This window comes from Anguilla anguilla, chromosome 14, assembly GCF_013347855.1.
Source record: "Anguilla anguilla isolate fAngAng1 chromosome 14, fAngAng1.pri, whole genome shotgun sequence".
In the NCBI taxonomy this organism is placed as follows: Eukaryota; Metazoa; Chordata; class Actinopteri; order Anguilliformes; family Anguillidae; genus Anguilla; species Anguilla anguilla.
Window position 1 is genome coordinate 16,567,726 of NC_049214.1, and position 18,011 is coordinate 16,585,736.

At 42.2% G+C, this 18,011-nt stretch overlaps 1 protein-coding gene across 1 annotated transcript in view; it reads left to right on the top strand.

The window, feature by feature from the left end:
* phf19 (PHD finger protein 19) overlaps positions 1-17,051 on the top strand; it is a 43,502-nt gene extending 26,451 nt beyond the window's left edge. The window contains exons 10-15 of the mRNA XM_035391016.1: positions 1,767-1,834; positions 2,185-2,334; positions 4,421-4,502; positions 5,327-5,412; positions 7,971-8,066; positions 11,931-17,051. Coding sequence (XP_035246907.1) covers positions 1,767-1,834; positions 2,185-2,334; positions 4,421-4,502; positions 5,327-5,412; positions 7,971-8,066; positions 11,931-12,264 — 816 coding nt within the window. The 3' untranslated portion in view covers positions 12,265-17,051. The remainder of the gene's footprint in view (positions 1-1,766; positions 1,835-2,184; positions 2,335-4,420; positions 4,503-5,326; positions 5,413-7,970; positions 8,067-11,930) is intronic.
* The last annotated feature ends 960 nt before the right edge of the window (positions 17,052-18,011 follow it).

Sequence of the window (18,011 nt, forward strand, 5' to 3'; positions counted from 1 at the left end):
AGTTATTTGGTGTATTCTGTATATACATCAACGTGCATAAGCCTTGTATATGCTCAAAACCAAATTCTTGTGAACAGCATAAAAAACAAAATGCTACTTTTGCCAATGATCATTATGGATTTCTCATTTAGGGTTTTGAACTTTAATGTTGAGTCATCAAAGGCTGGTGGTACTTAGAGCTGGAGGAGAAATACGTCTGTGTTATTAAATCAGAATTTTTATTGTTAGTTGATTTTTCTACCCCTATTACCAAGAAGGTTCATCAATATCAATGTAATACTGCGTGATTGAGTGAACGGGGGAACTGATTTGAACTTTAATCACAACACCACTTGATCTTTGAAGAATGACTTCTCGTATTTATTTGCTTTGCTCTTCCATTGACTCTGACCTCTCGGACTTGCCTCCTCATGTTCTCCGAAGCATTGCGCTCGTGTAATATGGGCCCCTGCAATCTCAGACCGCATGTACCATCCTCCACAGCGGCTGGCACGCGAATTAGAGCCATAAATTAGAACAGTTCCATTCGTCCTTGAGAATGTGGGAGAAATCGATGCTAGAAATGCCAGCTAGTCAAACTCTCAGCACTGCAGGGTAACGGAGAAGTCAGCAGAATACAGAGCACGGGGGGAAAAAAACATTTTAAAAAGCAGGTCTATATTATTTATACTGAGCATCAATGGATATTATTGATGCATGGATATTTTTTAAAAAAAATGAAGGATGTGCATTCTGCACGTTGATGACATGTAATTGGCACGTTCAGGCATGGATTTAATTTATCAGTAGTAACTGACTGTGAGTGAATTTCTTTGATGTCTAAGCACTGCGCCACCTCATTGCAAGACAGTTGACAAGCAGATAGTGGGCATGGGGTGAGCTGAATGGGCAATTGGAAAATTCTTACATGCTTAAAACATTTTTATAAAATGTTTACTTAAAAATAGAAATTTATATTTTTTGCACCTTTTTTTATGATTCTTTGCATTCTATAGGTTTAATCGCCTCATTCATAGGTAGTGTTTGTGCAGGTTAGTCACTCTTATGTGTATTGGCAAATTTCTGTCTTAGTCATTACTTTAGGAAGACAGTCAATAAGGTAGGTGTACTTAGTGTAGTCATTTGCGCCCTGGAAGTTTAAAACATGCACTGGTAAATGTACACCTCTTCCTGACATATTTTGACCTAACTAAAAAATACATAAAATCCAAAAACAAAAATACACTTTATGTAAGGAGTACTTAAAAGCCAGGTCACCCAGGATTGATACATTATCAAAGTGTTGTACTTGTTGTTTGGTAAAAAAAACATAAAAATTTGATTTGTTTGGGAGATACCACCAAATGTTTTAGTTACTTGTGACTGGTGGGCAGAACAAAAACCGTTGAACAGACTCAGGCAAGGGGCTTTTAATCTCTGGTTTATGTCATGGGGAATTGCCAGGACAGATAAACAATCAGCCAGTTGCCTGGCTGTCGTGCGCTGCAAAGACACTCCTCTGTCCCCCTCATCTGTCCTCATGTCCTGAAAAGCAGCAGAAAAGTATTATTGTTGATGGCTACATTTAAAGCAGCGCGGCTGCAGAAAGTGTGGAAGCCCAGAGAGAGCAGGGAGAGCGGCAAGCCTCATTCATCTTCATTCAGCTGCGACGGTCGTGAGCTTCAGCGAATCGAAGGAGGCCAATTTGCACAGTGCTGAGAACAAAGACCTTCCCCTCATTTGTACCTTGTTATCCACCGGCTGAAGTTTTTTTGTCTTCCGCACAGCTTTTCAACACGCCACTTCATGAGAGAAGCCAGTACCTCCTCGATGCTCTCAATAACTACAAAAGCAAGTAAGAGTCCTCTCCCACCTGTGTTTAGAAGAGATATTGATGGGGCGGACCTCTTTAGGTATTCCTTCTGACTTGCGCTTGCTGCCCTTATGTGTTGCTACATGTTCATTAGATGGTTTGCGGTGTTTATATGTAATCAGTGCTCTCCAGGGGATGTTCTTGCAAGAGGGTTATTTTTAGGGACTGTCTCATATAGGCGTTATAAAATAATTGCCGTGTCTCCAGAATTCCTCTGCATTCTGTAATCCAGCTGGCTGGACAGCCAGACTGTGTGCCGTTGAATAAAAGCGCTCTGTTCTTCCCAGAGCTGACGTGCATTTTCATTTGGGCTTTTTGTTAAATCTGTTCAGGTTCCTGTGCGGGAAAGAGATCAAAAAGAGGAAATGCATCTTTCGGCTGAGGTCAAGGGTCCCCCCCAACCCCCCGTCCAAGCTCTTTCCCGAGAGGGCTCAGAACTGCGAGGGACGGGAAGGACGCAAGAGGGCCCGGGGCAGGAACAGGTCAGCCCACTGTTTGGACGCTGCTCTTTATTATGCAACCTCACTGTTGACTCCTGTCGTGTTTACATGCTGATATGACATGCATGACAATACGATATGACAAGGGTTGTGATATTCTGCGATACTGTAACATGAGGCTCCGTTTCAGTTGATAACATTAAATGCATAAATGTAGTGGATAGTAGTAGATGTAGCCTTGCTTCTTCAGTGTTAGCTAAAAGTTGATTGACAGATGAGGTCAGTAGCCTGTTTTGTATTCCAGAAAGATGACATTTAATTTATAACAACATGATAAGGGTGCTCCATAAATTTAATTTGAAAAGATCCAGGCAGGGTCAACTGATACTAACCTGTCCTTATTATCAGTCTTGACTTTTGGATGGCCCTTAGGCCGTTCAGTCAAATCTTAAAGAAAAGATATGAGAATGCAGTTTTTATTTGAACAATCATTAGCATTTGCCTTTGAATCCGTTTGGCAGTGGCTTCTGTGGAGCCTTGAGGAAAAACCTGTACGTGTATGTCAGTGATGACTTCCGTTGCTTGACTTAAATTTTTCTTTTTTCCATAGAGAATTCTCTTAAGTAGGACATTCTTAGGAACGATGATTCATACTCCTGTGGGTGTTTGTTTGTCAAACCTTTGATCAGTAAATGAAGTCTAGTCTGGTATCAGCCTGGATAACCTTATGCGATATCATCGTCATTTTACAGGGAATTTACAGGGAACTCGACTAGACGGCTGATCCCTCCGATGGCATTAGTTTAACCTTTGAATAAATAGTTGAAGATGAGGCTGAATTGTCTGCGATGGAAATAACTCCCAGGATACTGCAGTCATTTATACTCCTACCTCCTATTCAGGCGCTTCACTGGCTCACCGGGGACCTGATATTTTCTGACGATTATCCTCTTTATACATAGATATGCGAACATTAAGTCTGATTTATAGAACGTGCATCATTTATGTGCATTGTGGCTGCAAACTACACATCCTATCTCTGTGATAACTAGGGATGACTCGGACAACCACGTTTAACGCCAAGGTTGGTGGCGGGTAGAGGTAATACATTTGCCAGTTCAATTTAAACCGAAACCTAAACCTAAACTATAGTGCTTTTTTATGTGCTTTTAAGTACAGAGTTGCAAAAGCAGCCACAGAGCAGAGTTCAAAAGCGAGTACTGTGGCCTATATACAGTAAGAGCTCAGATCACAGAACAGCAGCAGACAACTTCAAATGCGTTGAAAGGATACAACATGGTTTACTGAATCTTTAAAAAAAAACATATACTATAAAATGAAGTGGGTAAATATGAAATTAATAAGTAATAAAGAATAAGTTAAATATTTCCTCTAATAGGAGCAGGAACACCTCTGGTAACATTTTCTTGCCTAGTTTTGATGCACCTTTTCAAAGTGAAAGCTCTCTTTGATGTTTGCTGAGAATTGGACGCGGGCTTGTGCTGATAGTGCAGGTGCTACATGGCTCGTCACTCACAGTCACTGTCAAGTATTTATAGGATTTTGCATCGTTCCAGCACTTTCGGGGTATGTTAGCTCAGTGTCGCAAAGTTTATGTTTGACTGTATTTTCGAAATCTGCTCAAAGTGAGACCAAATGGCACTTTATCTCTTACAATCCTTGCCTGGCATTTGGAGGAATATTATTTTGAGTTTCGCCATGTGTGCAAGCAGATGCCTACATCATCACTTGAGAGCTGGTGAAGGATCATACTTCTCATGTCCATGCTGTATCGCAACCTCACTCAATTATCAAAACCAACACAAGAACAGCTCTAGTTACTAGCAGTACTACTTTTAAACACAAGACTGCTGCAATCGCAGTGAGCATAAGATCCTGTGAAAGGGAATTATAATAACTGCTTTATAAAAACAATGTGTATAATCGCTTAGTGGTTGTCCTAAACATTTAGCATTTTTCTTCAAATTTATTGATTAAATGTTTAGAATCGCTGCCCGCAGTGGTAAATGCATGTTTCAGTTAAGCTAAATTACAGCTAAGTTAGAATGCATGCATGCCATTCGTTGCTATTTTCTCTGACCCCCCCGTGTCCTTCTTCGGGGATCAGCTCCCACCACGGAGAGTCCCAGCCCCAGAAGAGGATGAAGAAGAAGAGGTCAAAGTGGCTGTTAGAAGATGCGATTCCTAACGTAAGCGTCAACTCCGCTGCGCGTGCTTAACGGACTGAGGTCATTTCTCGGAAGTCTGTGGCGTTGTCGACAGTCGCTGACATCAGCCCACAACTGAAGGTTATCTTTGGCCTCTTTCCCTCGGGGGCTGTCTCGCCAGCCCCGTGGCTGTGTGTTCACCAGCATGCCCTGTTCACAGTTCACTGGTATCTGCACACCCGCCACAGAGCCTCTTATCTCAACCCGCCTGCCTGTCTCCTGTCTGTCTGTCTGCCTGCCTGCCTGCCTGTCTCTCTGTCCGCCGCCTGCCATCACGCTTCTCACCTCAGCCTTGATGGTCATACATGTTGCTAGATTTTTCCGTCTGCCTGTCTGTTCCCGTATCAGAATTTTACAAAGCTCTGACCCTCCCCCCCTTCATCTCACCCGCGCAGCCATTAGTCTGTCTGTCTGTTCTCCCTGTCGCTGACACCCGGCTGTGTGTCAGTCTGTGACTTCGGTGTGCCCTTGTATGTCATTGCTCTCAGCTCTTCTTTCTCTGAGCTTCCAGTGAAAGGAATTGCCCCCCCCCTCCCTCCCTCCCTCCCTCCCTCCCTCCCCTTTCTGCCACTGGAGCCTTTCACTGACAGATCCCTGGGAGGAGGCAAATCCCCAGACCTGATCAGCTTTAACATCAACACGCTTCTGACATGCCTTAGAATGGAAAAGATAAATCTCATTGTGTTATCCTGGATTGAGATGTGTAATGCATATATAGATAATCAAAATTAAGGTGATTGTAAATGAGTGAATATGTAATTATTCATTTTGTCATGGGGTGAAAACCAATGTGGCTTTCTCCACAGAATGAGCTTACTACTTCCTGGAGTACAAACCACCACATGGCAAGCATATTTGATTTCACCCTGGATGAGCTGCAGAGCTTGAAAAGGTAAATCCTTTGGAGGGGGATGGGGCATTGGTTATGCTGTAAATGGGTAAATGGGCTGCATTTATATAGCGCTTTTATCCAAAGCGCTTTACAATTGATGCCTCTCATTCACCCATTCATACACACACACTCACACACCAACGGTGAAAGGCTGCCATGCAAGGTACCAATCAGCTCGTTGGGAGCAGTTAGGGGTTAGGTATCTTGCTCAGGGACACTTCGACACGCCCAGGGCGGGGGATCGAACCGGCAACCTTCCGACTGCCGGACAACCGCTCTTACCTCCTGAGCTATGTCGCCGCTGTATTTTATTGTTTTTAACCAGAATAGTGTTGTTGGCCCCATATGCACGCTTACTATGTCACACTTTGGGTTTTAACTGAAGTCAACTGTTCCAAACCACTTCCTTCTCTTCAAAGCCTGTTGTGCTTGGCTGAGGGTCACTGTAGGTTTGTTGGAAAGGACGTAGCCGTTAACTGTGAGGCGTAACTTGGTCAGTGTTTTCCTGCCTTTGTCAGGTTTCATTTTCCATTTTGTGGTGGTTGACTTTTGGAGTTTGCGGGCAAGGCAGTACTCCCCCCCCCCCCCCCCCCCTTTCAAACTAGGTGCCGTTTCCTGAACAAAAGCGAGAAAACTCGCTTAGAAAAACAGCCATTCCAGTAATGGTCTAAATGCTTGTAAAGCACTTATTTTACTCCTTACTGGAAAAACAGCAGGCTCTTTAACTTGAAAGGAAAAGTTGACCCAGATGATTCAATGTATAACCTTAGTCTTTGAAATTCAGAAGTGAAGGCCATTAGCTATGTTTAAGCACTCTGAAGACAAACGATCAAATTGTCCTGAACAGTTCAGCTTCCATCTTGATTCCCATTGTTTATTTATAGCGCAGTTAGTGTGTCATGTAGCCGTGTCTTTCAAGGCGATATTCCACTAAGCTGAGGAGACCCTTTAGATAAATATTTCAAAAGAGTAAAAACAAAGAGGGATATCGGAATCTGGGACACAGTTCTTAGATGGGAAAAAAATGGGAAATAACTGCCATATCCCATAACGGAATAAGCTTTGATTTTTGTGACATTTGTATGTACCATTGTGCATAACCAGTTACGTTCAAGCAGATATACCTACACAGTTTCATCTTCGTGTTGCCTCTGTCTTTACCTTCATAACATAAGGTTCGGCAAACCTATTTATCTCAACTGATAAGCGTTGCTGTTATTTGCTGGTACTACATTAACACGTAGTTTAAAAGAAGCGCAGACACCAGTGATTGACGTTTGACGACTTTTTCTAAAGCCTTGGCACCTGTCTGTGTGTGATTCATTCGTTCAGGCGGTCTGTTTTAAAGCCTGCCTCCACTGTGGGCAGCGTCCTTATCACTGGGCAGAACAGTCACACGAATTTGCATCGATTTCCCTTTGAAAAACTGTAAGTGAGGCCCTGCAGCGATTTGTTTTCCCTCTCCAAAGTTATTTCTATTCAAAAAGGAAGGTGAAATGCTTTAATTATGCTCTGCAGAAAGGTTATCAGCCACTAAACAGCTCTGTTTGAATAATAAATTAATGCCAAATATGCCACTTTGGGGACAGTTAAAACCAGAAAGGCTTTTATGTGAACTGAGGTAGTCTTGGGGTGAAGTTTTTGCAGATGGGAACATGTTCAGTGCCTGGAGTGAGCTCAAGGCACTGAGAGGTACATTGCCTGTCTCATTCATTTCAATCACACCGCTCACAGCTACCCTCACTCAGAATGTTTGTTTGTGTGGGTGTGTGTGTGGGTGGGTGGGTGTCTGGGTGGGTGTGCATGTGGATTTGGGTTTGGGTGTGTGTGTGTGCGTATGTGGGGTGGGGGGTGAATATTGAGCTACTAGGCACACCAAAATGAGTTTGCAGTGACTTGCAAGTCTGGAATTGGTCCTGAACTTGGTTTGTTTTGTCAACAGTGAATGAGGGCTTCATGTTAATTGGATTTCCTCAAATCCCAGCCTGTCTCACTAGAGGTGGACAGTATGGAAATTCTGAGGCCAGTAACAATAAACAATAATTGACGGGCAATATTGGCCAAAACCAATACCTCTAATCCAACAGTGCAATGCAAACCTGTCAAATTCCACATTCATGGACACATTAGATGATCTCAGACCTCAATTTATGAAGCAAATACACAAGTAATTTTATTAGTAAACTTGCTTGTTCTAATATTAAGCAGTGAGCTTGAGTCTAGTGAGCTGCTGAGTCTCTGTATTGCTCTCCTTATAAATGTAAAAATGCTTAAATAAAAGTAAATAATGAGAGGTCCAGATCACTATCATTAGGCTGTTATTTGGGCGTGACATTTTCAATCGGGACTGCCAGAACAAACTCGGTCAGACTGGTCTTCAGTTCAAGCTTTCTCAGCTGGTATCAGCTGAAGCTAAGCTTACGGCTGTATTGATGATGTGGCGTACGCGTGCCACAGGCGACGCACCAGAAGCACTGCTGACGATCTTAATCGTGTACAGCAGTGCCATGCTATCCACCCTCGCGCCGCGGGGCTAATCCCAGCCGCTGTCTCTGCAGCACCAGCTCGGGACGGACCTTCAGCTTGGACCTGGACTCCACGGACGCGGCGAGCACCTCCGGATCGGCCACCACCAGCGTGTCCTACGACTTGCGGTAAAGTTCGATTCCAGCAGGGGGAGCCGGAACCCCGGCGCGTGACACATGCGCACACACTCAGATTCTCAGACAGAGTGGCAGCCAGCTCAAGGGGATGAAAGTATTTCTCACATTGCGTCGCGGGTGTTAAAATGTCAGTAATCTAAATGTCTCAGGGTGTGGGTAGAGCGTCTAGGACTCTGCGCCGAGGATGAATTGACCAATTCTCTGTAGGTCAGAGGTGTTAACTGAAGCCAAGAATGAAGATGTGACAAAAGGTCTTATCGGTTTCTCTCTCTCCCCCTCCCTCTTCCTCCTTTTTTTGCCCTGCTGCCTGGAGTTACATTGCAAATGATCAATAACTCAACAGAGTGAAAAGTTTGCGGCAGTATCTGTCAGAGGTGATTTTCTCCCATCATGCTTACCTTTAGACAGGGCCACTCATGAGCAGGAGGGGAATTAAATTGTTATGCTGTGGGGGGTGGAGGGAGGGAGGGCTGGAGTATCCAGTACTGGCACTGCGACAGTATGATGAGACCTTATGGATTTTTCATTTCGGCTGCAGTGGATCTACAGTCCGGCTTTTCAGTACTTTGACCGATCGACCGCAATTTGATCTCAGTCTAATACCCAAGGTTTTTTTTCATTAACTATAAAAAATAAACATATAAAATATATGTATTGTAGATATTTGTTTATTTTTGTTTGTGTAACCTTCGCCCGGTCCCACCCAGAGCTCCTGTGCGCTGGCCCCCTGAACCAGTCTTTGGCTTCCAGCAGCCGCTCCGTATCCAGGATGTCACGCGTGCGGCATGTGACCGATTGTCTTCTGCGCTCGTGAAACGAGGGAGCCTTTGCTGGGGATTGGGCCAGCGTTTGTCCAAACAGTCCCCAAGGGAGACCGATAAAGGCCGAGGCCGCGATGCTCACGCACAAATCTCCCCGAGCGGTCTGATGGATAGCGTGCTGCCTTTGTATCGGCTGTCCTTCCCCTCTTTGTTCTGCTCTGGCCCGAGCATTTGGGGCATCGGGTTGATACAAGCTCCCAACAGTAGCTCTTTAATTAACCTTTGAGGAGGAACCTGCAGAGGTATCAGCTGCAATCACTGCTGGGGAAGTCTTTCATTAGGCCCTCTGACCCGGCCGACCCTTTGACCAGCCACCAGGGGGAAATAAAGACTCTGCGTGGCCGTGCGCATGTGGGTGGCTTCTCCACCACTCCTCCCTCTCCTCCCTTCCCCACTCAATTTGTCACTCCGCTTTTATTTTTAGAGTTGTGTTCTCATTAGCATCTCAAAGTATGCTTGAGTGTGAAGGGGATTCCCCCCCCCCCCCCCCCCCCCCCCTTTATAAAGCAATAAATACACACGTATTTTGTGTGGATAAGAATTCCAAGGGACAACAACACGGCTGTGTGAAATGGGAGAGTGTTCCCTACTGCGCGACACCACTGAGGGAGCAGATCAAACGCTCGGCATCGACTCCTCTCTCCCTCTCTCCCCTTCTTCTTCCGCCCCTTTCATGTTGCCGTGCTGTGGCTTAAGTGTCTATCTGGGATTTCTGATGGCTCCTCAAATGAAGCCTTCCAACATTGGAAAAATAAATTGGTTTGTTCTGTGGTTATGGCCCCCACGGCGCCCCCTGCTGTGCGTGGTTTGATCCGTGCAGTTGCAGCCGAGGGGAACTGCTGGAAGGATTAATATCGTGAGCCCTGTGCAGGAAAAACACTCCAGTGGAACTAAATGGGGGAAGGTTGCGCTAGCTTTTACCGGGTTGTGGTTTACTTTAGGTTTTAAAGGGGTTTTTTGTTTCATTGACCAAAATCAAAGTGCTCACATCTAGAAGGGGAAAATATAATTGGTAGATAACCACAGCACCATCTAGTGTTCATTTTTCAGCTGTAACAGATGGTGGTGTGCGTGTGTGATCGTAGCAGTCCCCGTTTAGATACACATTTTTTTATATATCAATGTGACATTTCCATCCACATTTTTATGGCTTTTCTAAATTAAAATTTAAAGGAATGCCAGCTTTGGGTCAGAGAATGTAAGTGCCTAAATAACTGTCTGTAACGCACTGGCAATCATGTTATTTCAGCTACTGAAAGCATACAATATGGAATTGCCATCGTTATCTATAGCCTCAGGTGAGGCTGATCATTATGACACTTGATTGAAAATGTAGTTGTACTCTGCAAATATATTAAGTGGCGTTGGTCGTTTCCATGAAAGCTTTCGGATCTTTCATATACGTTTCATTTATTTGTGTCTTAATGTTTCTGCGAGATAACCTGTCCTATGCGCAGTGAAGAATGTGACCCATGTGCTTCCTGGAGTGAGAAAGTGAATTCTGTTTTTGAGTTGTGCTCTTATGGCAGACCAAGGCTTTAACCCTGTTTGAATAACTGTGAGTCAGATTCAGTCAGACTGATACATTTGTTTGTGGCAATCCACAAAATGGAAATTCACAACTTCACACTTAACAGCGTCGCTTGTGTCATGATTTGGCTCGTAAACTGAAAGAATGCCATTTCCATTCCTGCATTATATAATCATGCACTGAAGGTGACTAATCAGTTTCCAGATTTTCACTGGTTAAGTTACACTGAGAGAAATTATGCAGACTGTAGAGGAAAGAAAGGAGAAGGAAAGTAATTTATATAAATATATATATATATATACACACTATATATATATACACACACACACAAACCAAACATAGTTTCCCTTCTAATCTACTGTTATGCAAGTATATGATGCTTGGGTTGGGGTTGGTTCTAAATTGACTGAGAATTGCTGCTAAATGCCAATACATTCTTGAATTTAAATATTATATATTACATTTCCCAGAATAGGTTACTTTAAAGATGACAAAAGAATAAACAATCTGAAATGAATATCTGACATGTTATGTTAATATCTGAGAAGTTCTTTTTAAAATGGTTTCATTATGTGCATTAGTTTTTCATTTCACAGTGAATATTTTATAAATATGAAAAGACAGCGGGTGGTAAGAACAGCAGAATCGTTGGACTGATGGTCCACCATTTCTGAGTACATCTTGGTTCCCCTCCCGTTCCCATCCCCACTACCTTGCGTACTAGTTCAGGTTTTGGAGTTTTTCTTCATAGAGATTCTTATAGATGTAATCTGTCTATATTCAGGATCAGTATTTTTGCTCTTGCTTAGCACAGTTAATTTGCATTAGTGCTTCAGTGGTGTTAACACAGCTACCAGCTGCACTGGGAATGTTATTACCCTGGTCTCCCACTGCTACTCATATAAATTAGGTGAATACACTTACAGTCTCATTGTAAGTTATAGTAGATAAGAGTCTGCTAAATTAATGTAATACTGTGCTATAAATAGATTTTTTTGGATGTCACTGAATTAAATATTACTTAAAAATTTGAATTCTGCATCCTGGAGGTTTTTAAAAATTCTAATTAAAATTCTAGTACCAATTGATGGTTTGAATTTGGACTGGATTCCAGAATAGTGAATTGAAATGTCAGGTTGTGGGTTTGGGGGCTGGGAAGGCGACAGGTGCAGGGAGTGTTTCGCTGGAGCGGTTCTCGCCAGCAGAAAGACTCAGAGCCAGGATTGGGATAACAGAGCCGTTCCACAGAGCCCGCTGTGCTGTGGGAGTCCATTTACAGCCGTGCCAAGCTCGACTGCCACTCAGGGGTGTGATCACACGAGCGCAGACTGTTGATGGGTAATCTCAGGATCGGGCGCTCCGTAGTGCCGGATGTCTGGAAGCCTTCTCCAGTTTGGGTGTTGAGGCATAATTACCAAATTGAGGTGATAAGACGCTTAATTGGCCCGATCACGCTGAGCCCGTTCGCTGAAGACGTCCGTGTTTGTTTGCCGCGTTTCGCAGGAAGAACGTGGGCAGCAGGAAGAGGAAGCTGCGCACGTCGGCCTACGCGCCGCCGGCCGGCCGGGCGGCCCCGCCCGAGGGCGACCTGGGGCCCGGCGTCCTGGAGGCGGAGGAGGCGCCCGAGGCCATGGACGACGGCATCGACAGCCACACCTTCGACAGCATCAACGAGGACGACTCCTCCCTGTCGCACCTCAAGTCCTCCATCACCAGCTACTTCGGGGCGGCCGGGCGGCTCAACTGCGGGGAGAAGTACCAGGTGCTGGCCCGCCGGGTCACCCCGGAGGGCAAGGTCCAGTACCTGGTGGAGTGGGAGGGCACCACCCCCTACTGACCCAGGCTGGAGAATGGCAAGGGTCAGTGGGATCATATCCTGCTCTTCACCTGGTCTGGTCCTCCACTCCTGTCCTCAGGAGGCCACATCTTTACAGTTCCATTTCCCTCTCCTTAGTTCTGTTTCTTCTCTCTCCTAGCACAGATCTTTGTACTATGCTTGCCTTTAGTTACGCACATAAATTGGATCATTGCAGAAACTGTAGTGATAAAAAAGGCAATAGAGTGGTACTGTACTTAGCAGTGTATCCTTGCGAAGTGTCAGTGCTTCTGCAGTGCTGTAGTGTCCAGAGCCTCACTGAATGTGCCCTGTGTCCTGTTTTCTGCTTTTCTTAGTTATGCCTATTTTTCCTGCACTGGTGGTGCATTGCTGAAGAGGCACACAGTGTTCACATCCCAGAATTCATGCTCTTCTGTTACGTCTGAGGGGAACATGAGCAAATTCACATTTCACCTTAATCACATTTAATTTTAGTTTAGGTTACAAGCACTTCCCAGTCAGGAGATGATTTAAAGTTGCTACCGTTTAAGGCCCCTGCCAGTTTGCAATGTGCGTCTTTCTGGGGCATGTCTATGGCAGTATGTTCCTCTGTATCTCTACTCGCCTTCCAGTTAATCCAAACAATAACATCACTATAGTCCTCATAAGACAATTCCTTGCACCACAATTTTGACATAAAAATTTTATTTTGTTCTGATTAATGTACTTCTCCACACCCACCAATCACACTAGGTTTTTTTTAATTGGGTTTAAATAGCCATTTTTTACACTTTCCATTCTGATGGTGTTCATATTAATTGTCTATTTAATTCTTGGTTTTGAAAATATTATCTCCAGAATGAAATAAAAAAGATAAAATATTATCTTTTAAATATTATTAAAAGGAAAAAATCCCCGGAGCAACACATGTAGCGAAATGCATTTTTTATTTACTGCTAATCAGTAATTCGCTTCAGCCACCCCAGGAGCAGGTCAGCGGCGATATCAGGGAAGTAAGTAGCTCTAAAAAATAATTTTTTAGAGCTACTTACGAACGTTTGTCAAGTTTTGTTTGTCAGGTTCTCCGTAATCAGGTTGGTAACTACACAGGCCCAGGCTGCCTTCCCATGTATACTGGATAGGTGACATTTACTGCCTATCTTTAGCGTATACTTCGTATCAAGATGTCACGGGTCACGTTTATCTCAGACAAGAATAATACACTCTATTAGATGTCACAGTTGTTTCTTCTCATTTTAATTATTTTTCTTCTGGGGGGGAAAGGAGTAACCATATGGCCCTTCAATGTGATTTGTCCATTTAGCATTTCCAAAGAAGTCTATTGTATTTCCTAGCTATGTTCTTTTTTATGGATAGCATCACTTAGCTCTTTTTATTACTCCAGGATTTTTTTTCTCTTAGGTGCTTCACCAGTGGCTTGCAGGCATAAATATGCTGCATACTTAAACTGGGAAAAGAAAAGACTCGCACACACGCTTGATGATCCAAAGAAATCATTGTGTTTATTAAACCATAAGCACGGTTAACGTTTCAAACACATCGGCCTTCGTCAGAACTGGGTCTGATGTGGTCAAAACGTTAACTGTGCCTTTGGCTAAATACAATTATTACTTTTTAGAGCATCGAGTGAGTGTGCAAGTTTTTTCTTCTCCTTTTGTGTATGTTCCTGCGATCCAGCACCTTGTGGTAGTTTTTTGGTGTGCGTTTGTTCCTACACATACTTAAACTGCTCATTCTTTAACTAACAGGTGCAGTCCAGGCAGTGGAATGAATGGCTCTGCTTTGAGTTGATTGAATGGCCTGATTAAAATCTGCTCTTATTGTGTATCTGAAGTATATGTACATTATAAACATTATAGGCCTATTACCTTTTATAATTAACAGCGTTTTTAGATCATCTGAATATTAGGCCACTCTCTTGCTTTGTTGCACTTTTAACAAATGCCTTCAGCTATGCAATCTGTAATCATTTTGTAAATTGATGATACTTATTCGACCAAAGTATTATTTGCTGTTAGAATGTTTTAATCGGCACCAAAACTGTTTTGTGTATAAATACTATAAGCTCTATGTTGACTAAGTCATTATTAATAAATGTATACGGTATATATAACTTCAACGTGGTGGACAATGCATCCTTGATGATGCAGTTACCTCTATGAAAACTTTAAGCACTTAATTTGCAAAAAACAATTACAGTACAACTGTTCAAAGCAAAAGAGTGTAGAAATGCAACGTAGAAGTTTATGATCATCTAAAGTCATTTTTTCCAGATATACAGTATTTCAGTCTTAGTGTTTGATGGAAAACCTTTGAATACAGTGTTGCTATGTCCTGAATTTGAATGAGTATACAGGGTGCGCGTTTCCATATGCGTGGCCTCAACTTCTTTGTGTTTTTCTTTTCCTCATTATTGTTCTTTTCATTGATTTAAGTTGTAAAGAGTGTTACTGCTGGAATGTGTGCGTGCATGTGTGTGTAATTTGTCAAATTCAGCAGCTAAAGGCAGGACATTCATGCAGTGGCCAATCAGGGACTAACATGCCAGTCTCCAGTTTTACATTAACATATCAAGGCCTACATGATGTAAAATCAGTCGTAGCCGAGGGCATGTTTTAGAGAATTCGCATTATTGCAATGGCAGCAAATTCTGGAGTAATTTTCATGCTGTGTGACAGCCTTGTGCAATCAATCAGAGAAGTCAAAAATGGGTTCTTGGCAGCAGCCTGGACTGCCATATGTGGTGGTTCTGCACTTTTTTTTAATTAATGGTGTGAATGCCGGAATAGTTAACATGGCCGCCCAGTGCATACTCATTTTTTTTCCCTTCTCATTGAATCAGCATGGCCCTCTTAGCTTAGTTTGTGTTAGATTGCATAAAACCACTATATATCTTGTAAGCCCATCATGTGGCTTACAAATGTCCAGATACAGTAAATTCCCTGGCATTTAATAAAGTGCCTTAAGTGGTACCTGCCTTATTTTTTGTTTGGAGAATTTGGACTGTCGCTGATACTATACCTTAAGAAGGCAGTACCGATGGTTTGTTGTTAGCAAGCCCGCCTAATTATAATTATATTTAATGGGACACGCGGCTAGCTAACAAAGTTTCCCCATTTTTGTTCATTTCAGTTTTTTAATGTGACTAGCCAGTGAATATAAATGGCCCTAGATAAATGGTCAATTGTAAAATTACTAATGGCTGTAAATTGTTGGGCCTTGTGCATTATGAATTACCATTTGTTTCACACAATTTAAAAAGCACCTTTCCCAGGCATTGCTGAAGAGGCACACAGTGTTCACATCCCAGAATTCATGCTCTTCTGTTACGTCCGAGGGGAATATGAGCAAATTCACATTTCACCTTAATCACATTTAATTTTAGTTTAGGTTACAAGCACTTCCCAGTCAGGAGATGATTTAAAGTTGCTACCGTTTAATGCCCCTGCCAGTTTGCAATGTGTGTCTTTCTGGGGCAGCATGTCTATGGCAGTATGTTCCTCTGTATCTCTACTCGCCTTCCACAGTTAATCCAAACAATAACATCACTATAGTCCTCATAAGACAATTCCTTGCACCACAAATTTGACATTGAAATTTTTTTCTTCTGATTAATGTACTTCTCCACACCCACCAATCTTTACTTTTACAGCACTTCAGTTTTTTATTTAAAAAAACATTTTTTATTGGGTTTAATTCATGTTTCAAATGCCAGACTAGCTAACATGGCCGGCTAGTGGATACTCAATTTAAAAGGCACCTTTCCCAGGCACACACTGTGCCAAGTGTGTAGAAGAGCAAAAGCTCTTCCTATTACTAGTGTGTATCTGGCTTATTCTTTTCTCCTGTCACTTGCTTTGACAACACAGTGAGCTATATCAACCTTAGCAACCAATACTATACCTATTTATCCTGATTGGCCAGGTGAGAATGTCTATGTCTTTTACTGTTGATTTCCCTCTCCCTTTCTTGGCACTGTTTCATAAAAATGTGAACGTTGTATATTTGCAAGCATGCATTATGCGGCTGTCCTGTCAATTGAGAATCAATATGATTATTAGATGCATGTTTTATTAAAATACTGTCATATTGGTTTTCATTCATAAAAGCAGCTATGTTGACATGGACATATGTATCATTAGAACTGATAGACAATTGATAATCTATTTAGCTGGTTCCACATTTTCTCATTTTTATAACCAATATTCTGTAGATATCCCATGGAGCTCATATAGATGTCAGTCAGAAGTGATCTCCAATAAGATCTAACATAAAATATCATACACTTGTAATATTATGTGCATTATTGTCATGACCAAAAGAATACTGTTAACACATCAGTGTCCTCTTGTATCGTGCCTCATTATACCCACATTCATGACAATAAAGAAAATGGGAACTTTGCATAAAAAATAGTATTTTCAGATTTGGTAGATTTGACAGCACAAATTGTAATCCAATCACTGAAGATTTACCAAAGGAGTAAAATACAAAAGTAAGCATGATTGCTATCACTGTATATCGCTAACGTAGCAGATTTACTGACAAAATACTTAGTAACTAGGTACAGCTGTTCTGGTTCTGTCTTCTTTATAAACAGGTTGTATTACCATTGCAATACTGCATTTTCTTGTATTTCTTCTTTACCTACGTTTATTCATAACCCTTATATTTTAGTGCAGGTTCCCCTTGAAGTACCCACAAGTCATGAAATAATCATTATGATATTGTTCTGGTAGCCATGATGTGTTATTACTGTCACAAGTAAAATAAAGTTCATTCTCACATTGTGTTTCTCTGCACAATAAGTTGCTGCCAGAATCTTCATTTTGGCTTGATATACATTTTAATGAGCACACAGGATTTACAGTACTTGCATAAAAATAGATGAGTGGGGACAGAAATTATTAAGGAACAAGAGTGGCCACATAGGTCACGCATACCACACAGTACACAATTTGTCATGCAGTACATTCATATACAAATAATACTTGCATAAGTGGAATCACTGTTTAGGAGGTCAGGTGTAGCACACATGTATTTCATTGTTCTAGTAGTATAGCCCTGAAATTGTGTTTTAGAAATGCAGTATCTGATATTTGTTTCTGTATGCTTTTGACTTTTTTTAACTTTCCAGAGTTTAAATTACATGTCAGTGATTGGACTTGCCTCTATTTTGTTTAATATTGAGTTAGATATTGAATGTTTGTATGACCTTTGAAGGTATTGATTTAATTTAGAACACTAACTGTAGTATATCCCTGCCATTCATCCAGAACACCCCAGAAATAAAGGTTAGCTTTGTTCCACAAAAATAATTCTAACTACAGTACAATGACCCACAGGGAAGAAACTGAAGTTTGGGTGCAACAAGTGCCACTACAGAATGCACCAGAAGGTTCAGGTGGCCAGCAGGGGGCACCACAATATAACTTTGCATCATAACCTGCAGCAATGTAATACTCCTCAAGGTTTAGGTATAAATAAGGTGCAGGTTAGATTGGGTGACTGTTAGGCACCCCATATGGGTAAAAGTTAAAGGCACTAATGTCAGTATTAGGTGCGTTTATACAGCAGTGGACAGCAGCAGAGAAGTGTGCCTATGAAGAGGCATAGAAAAGTGAGTCACAGGACACCACTGAATTATTGTGCTACATATAAGACAATTCTGAGCATTTAAAAAAATCTGGTGTTTGTAATGGTAATCAAATTCCTGGATAAATATCAGGATATTTCAGGAATACATT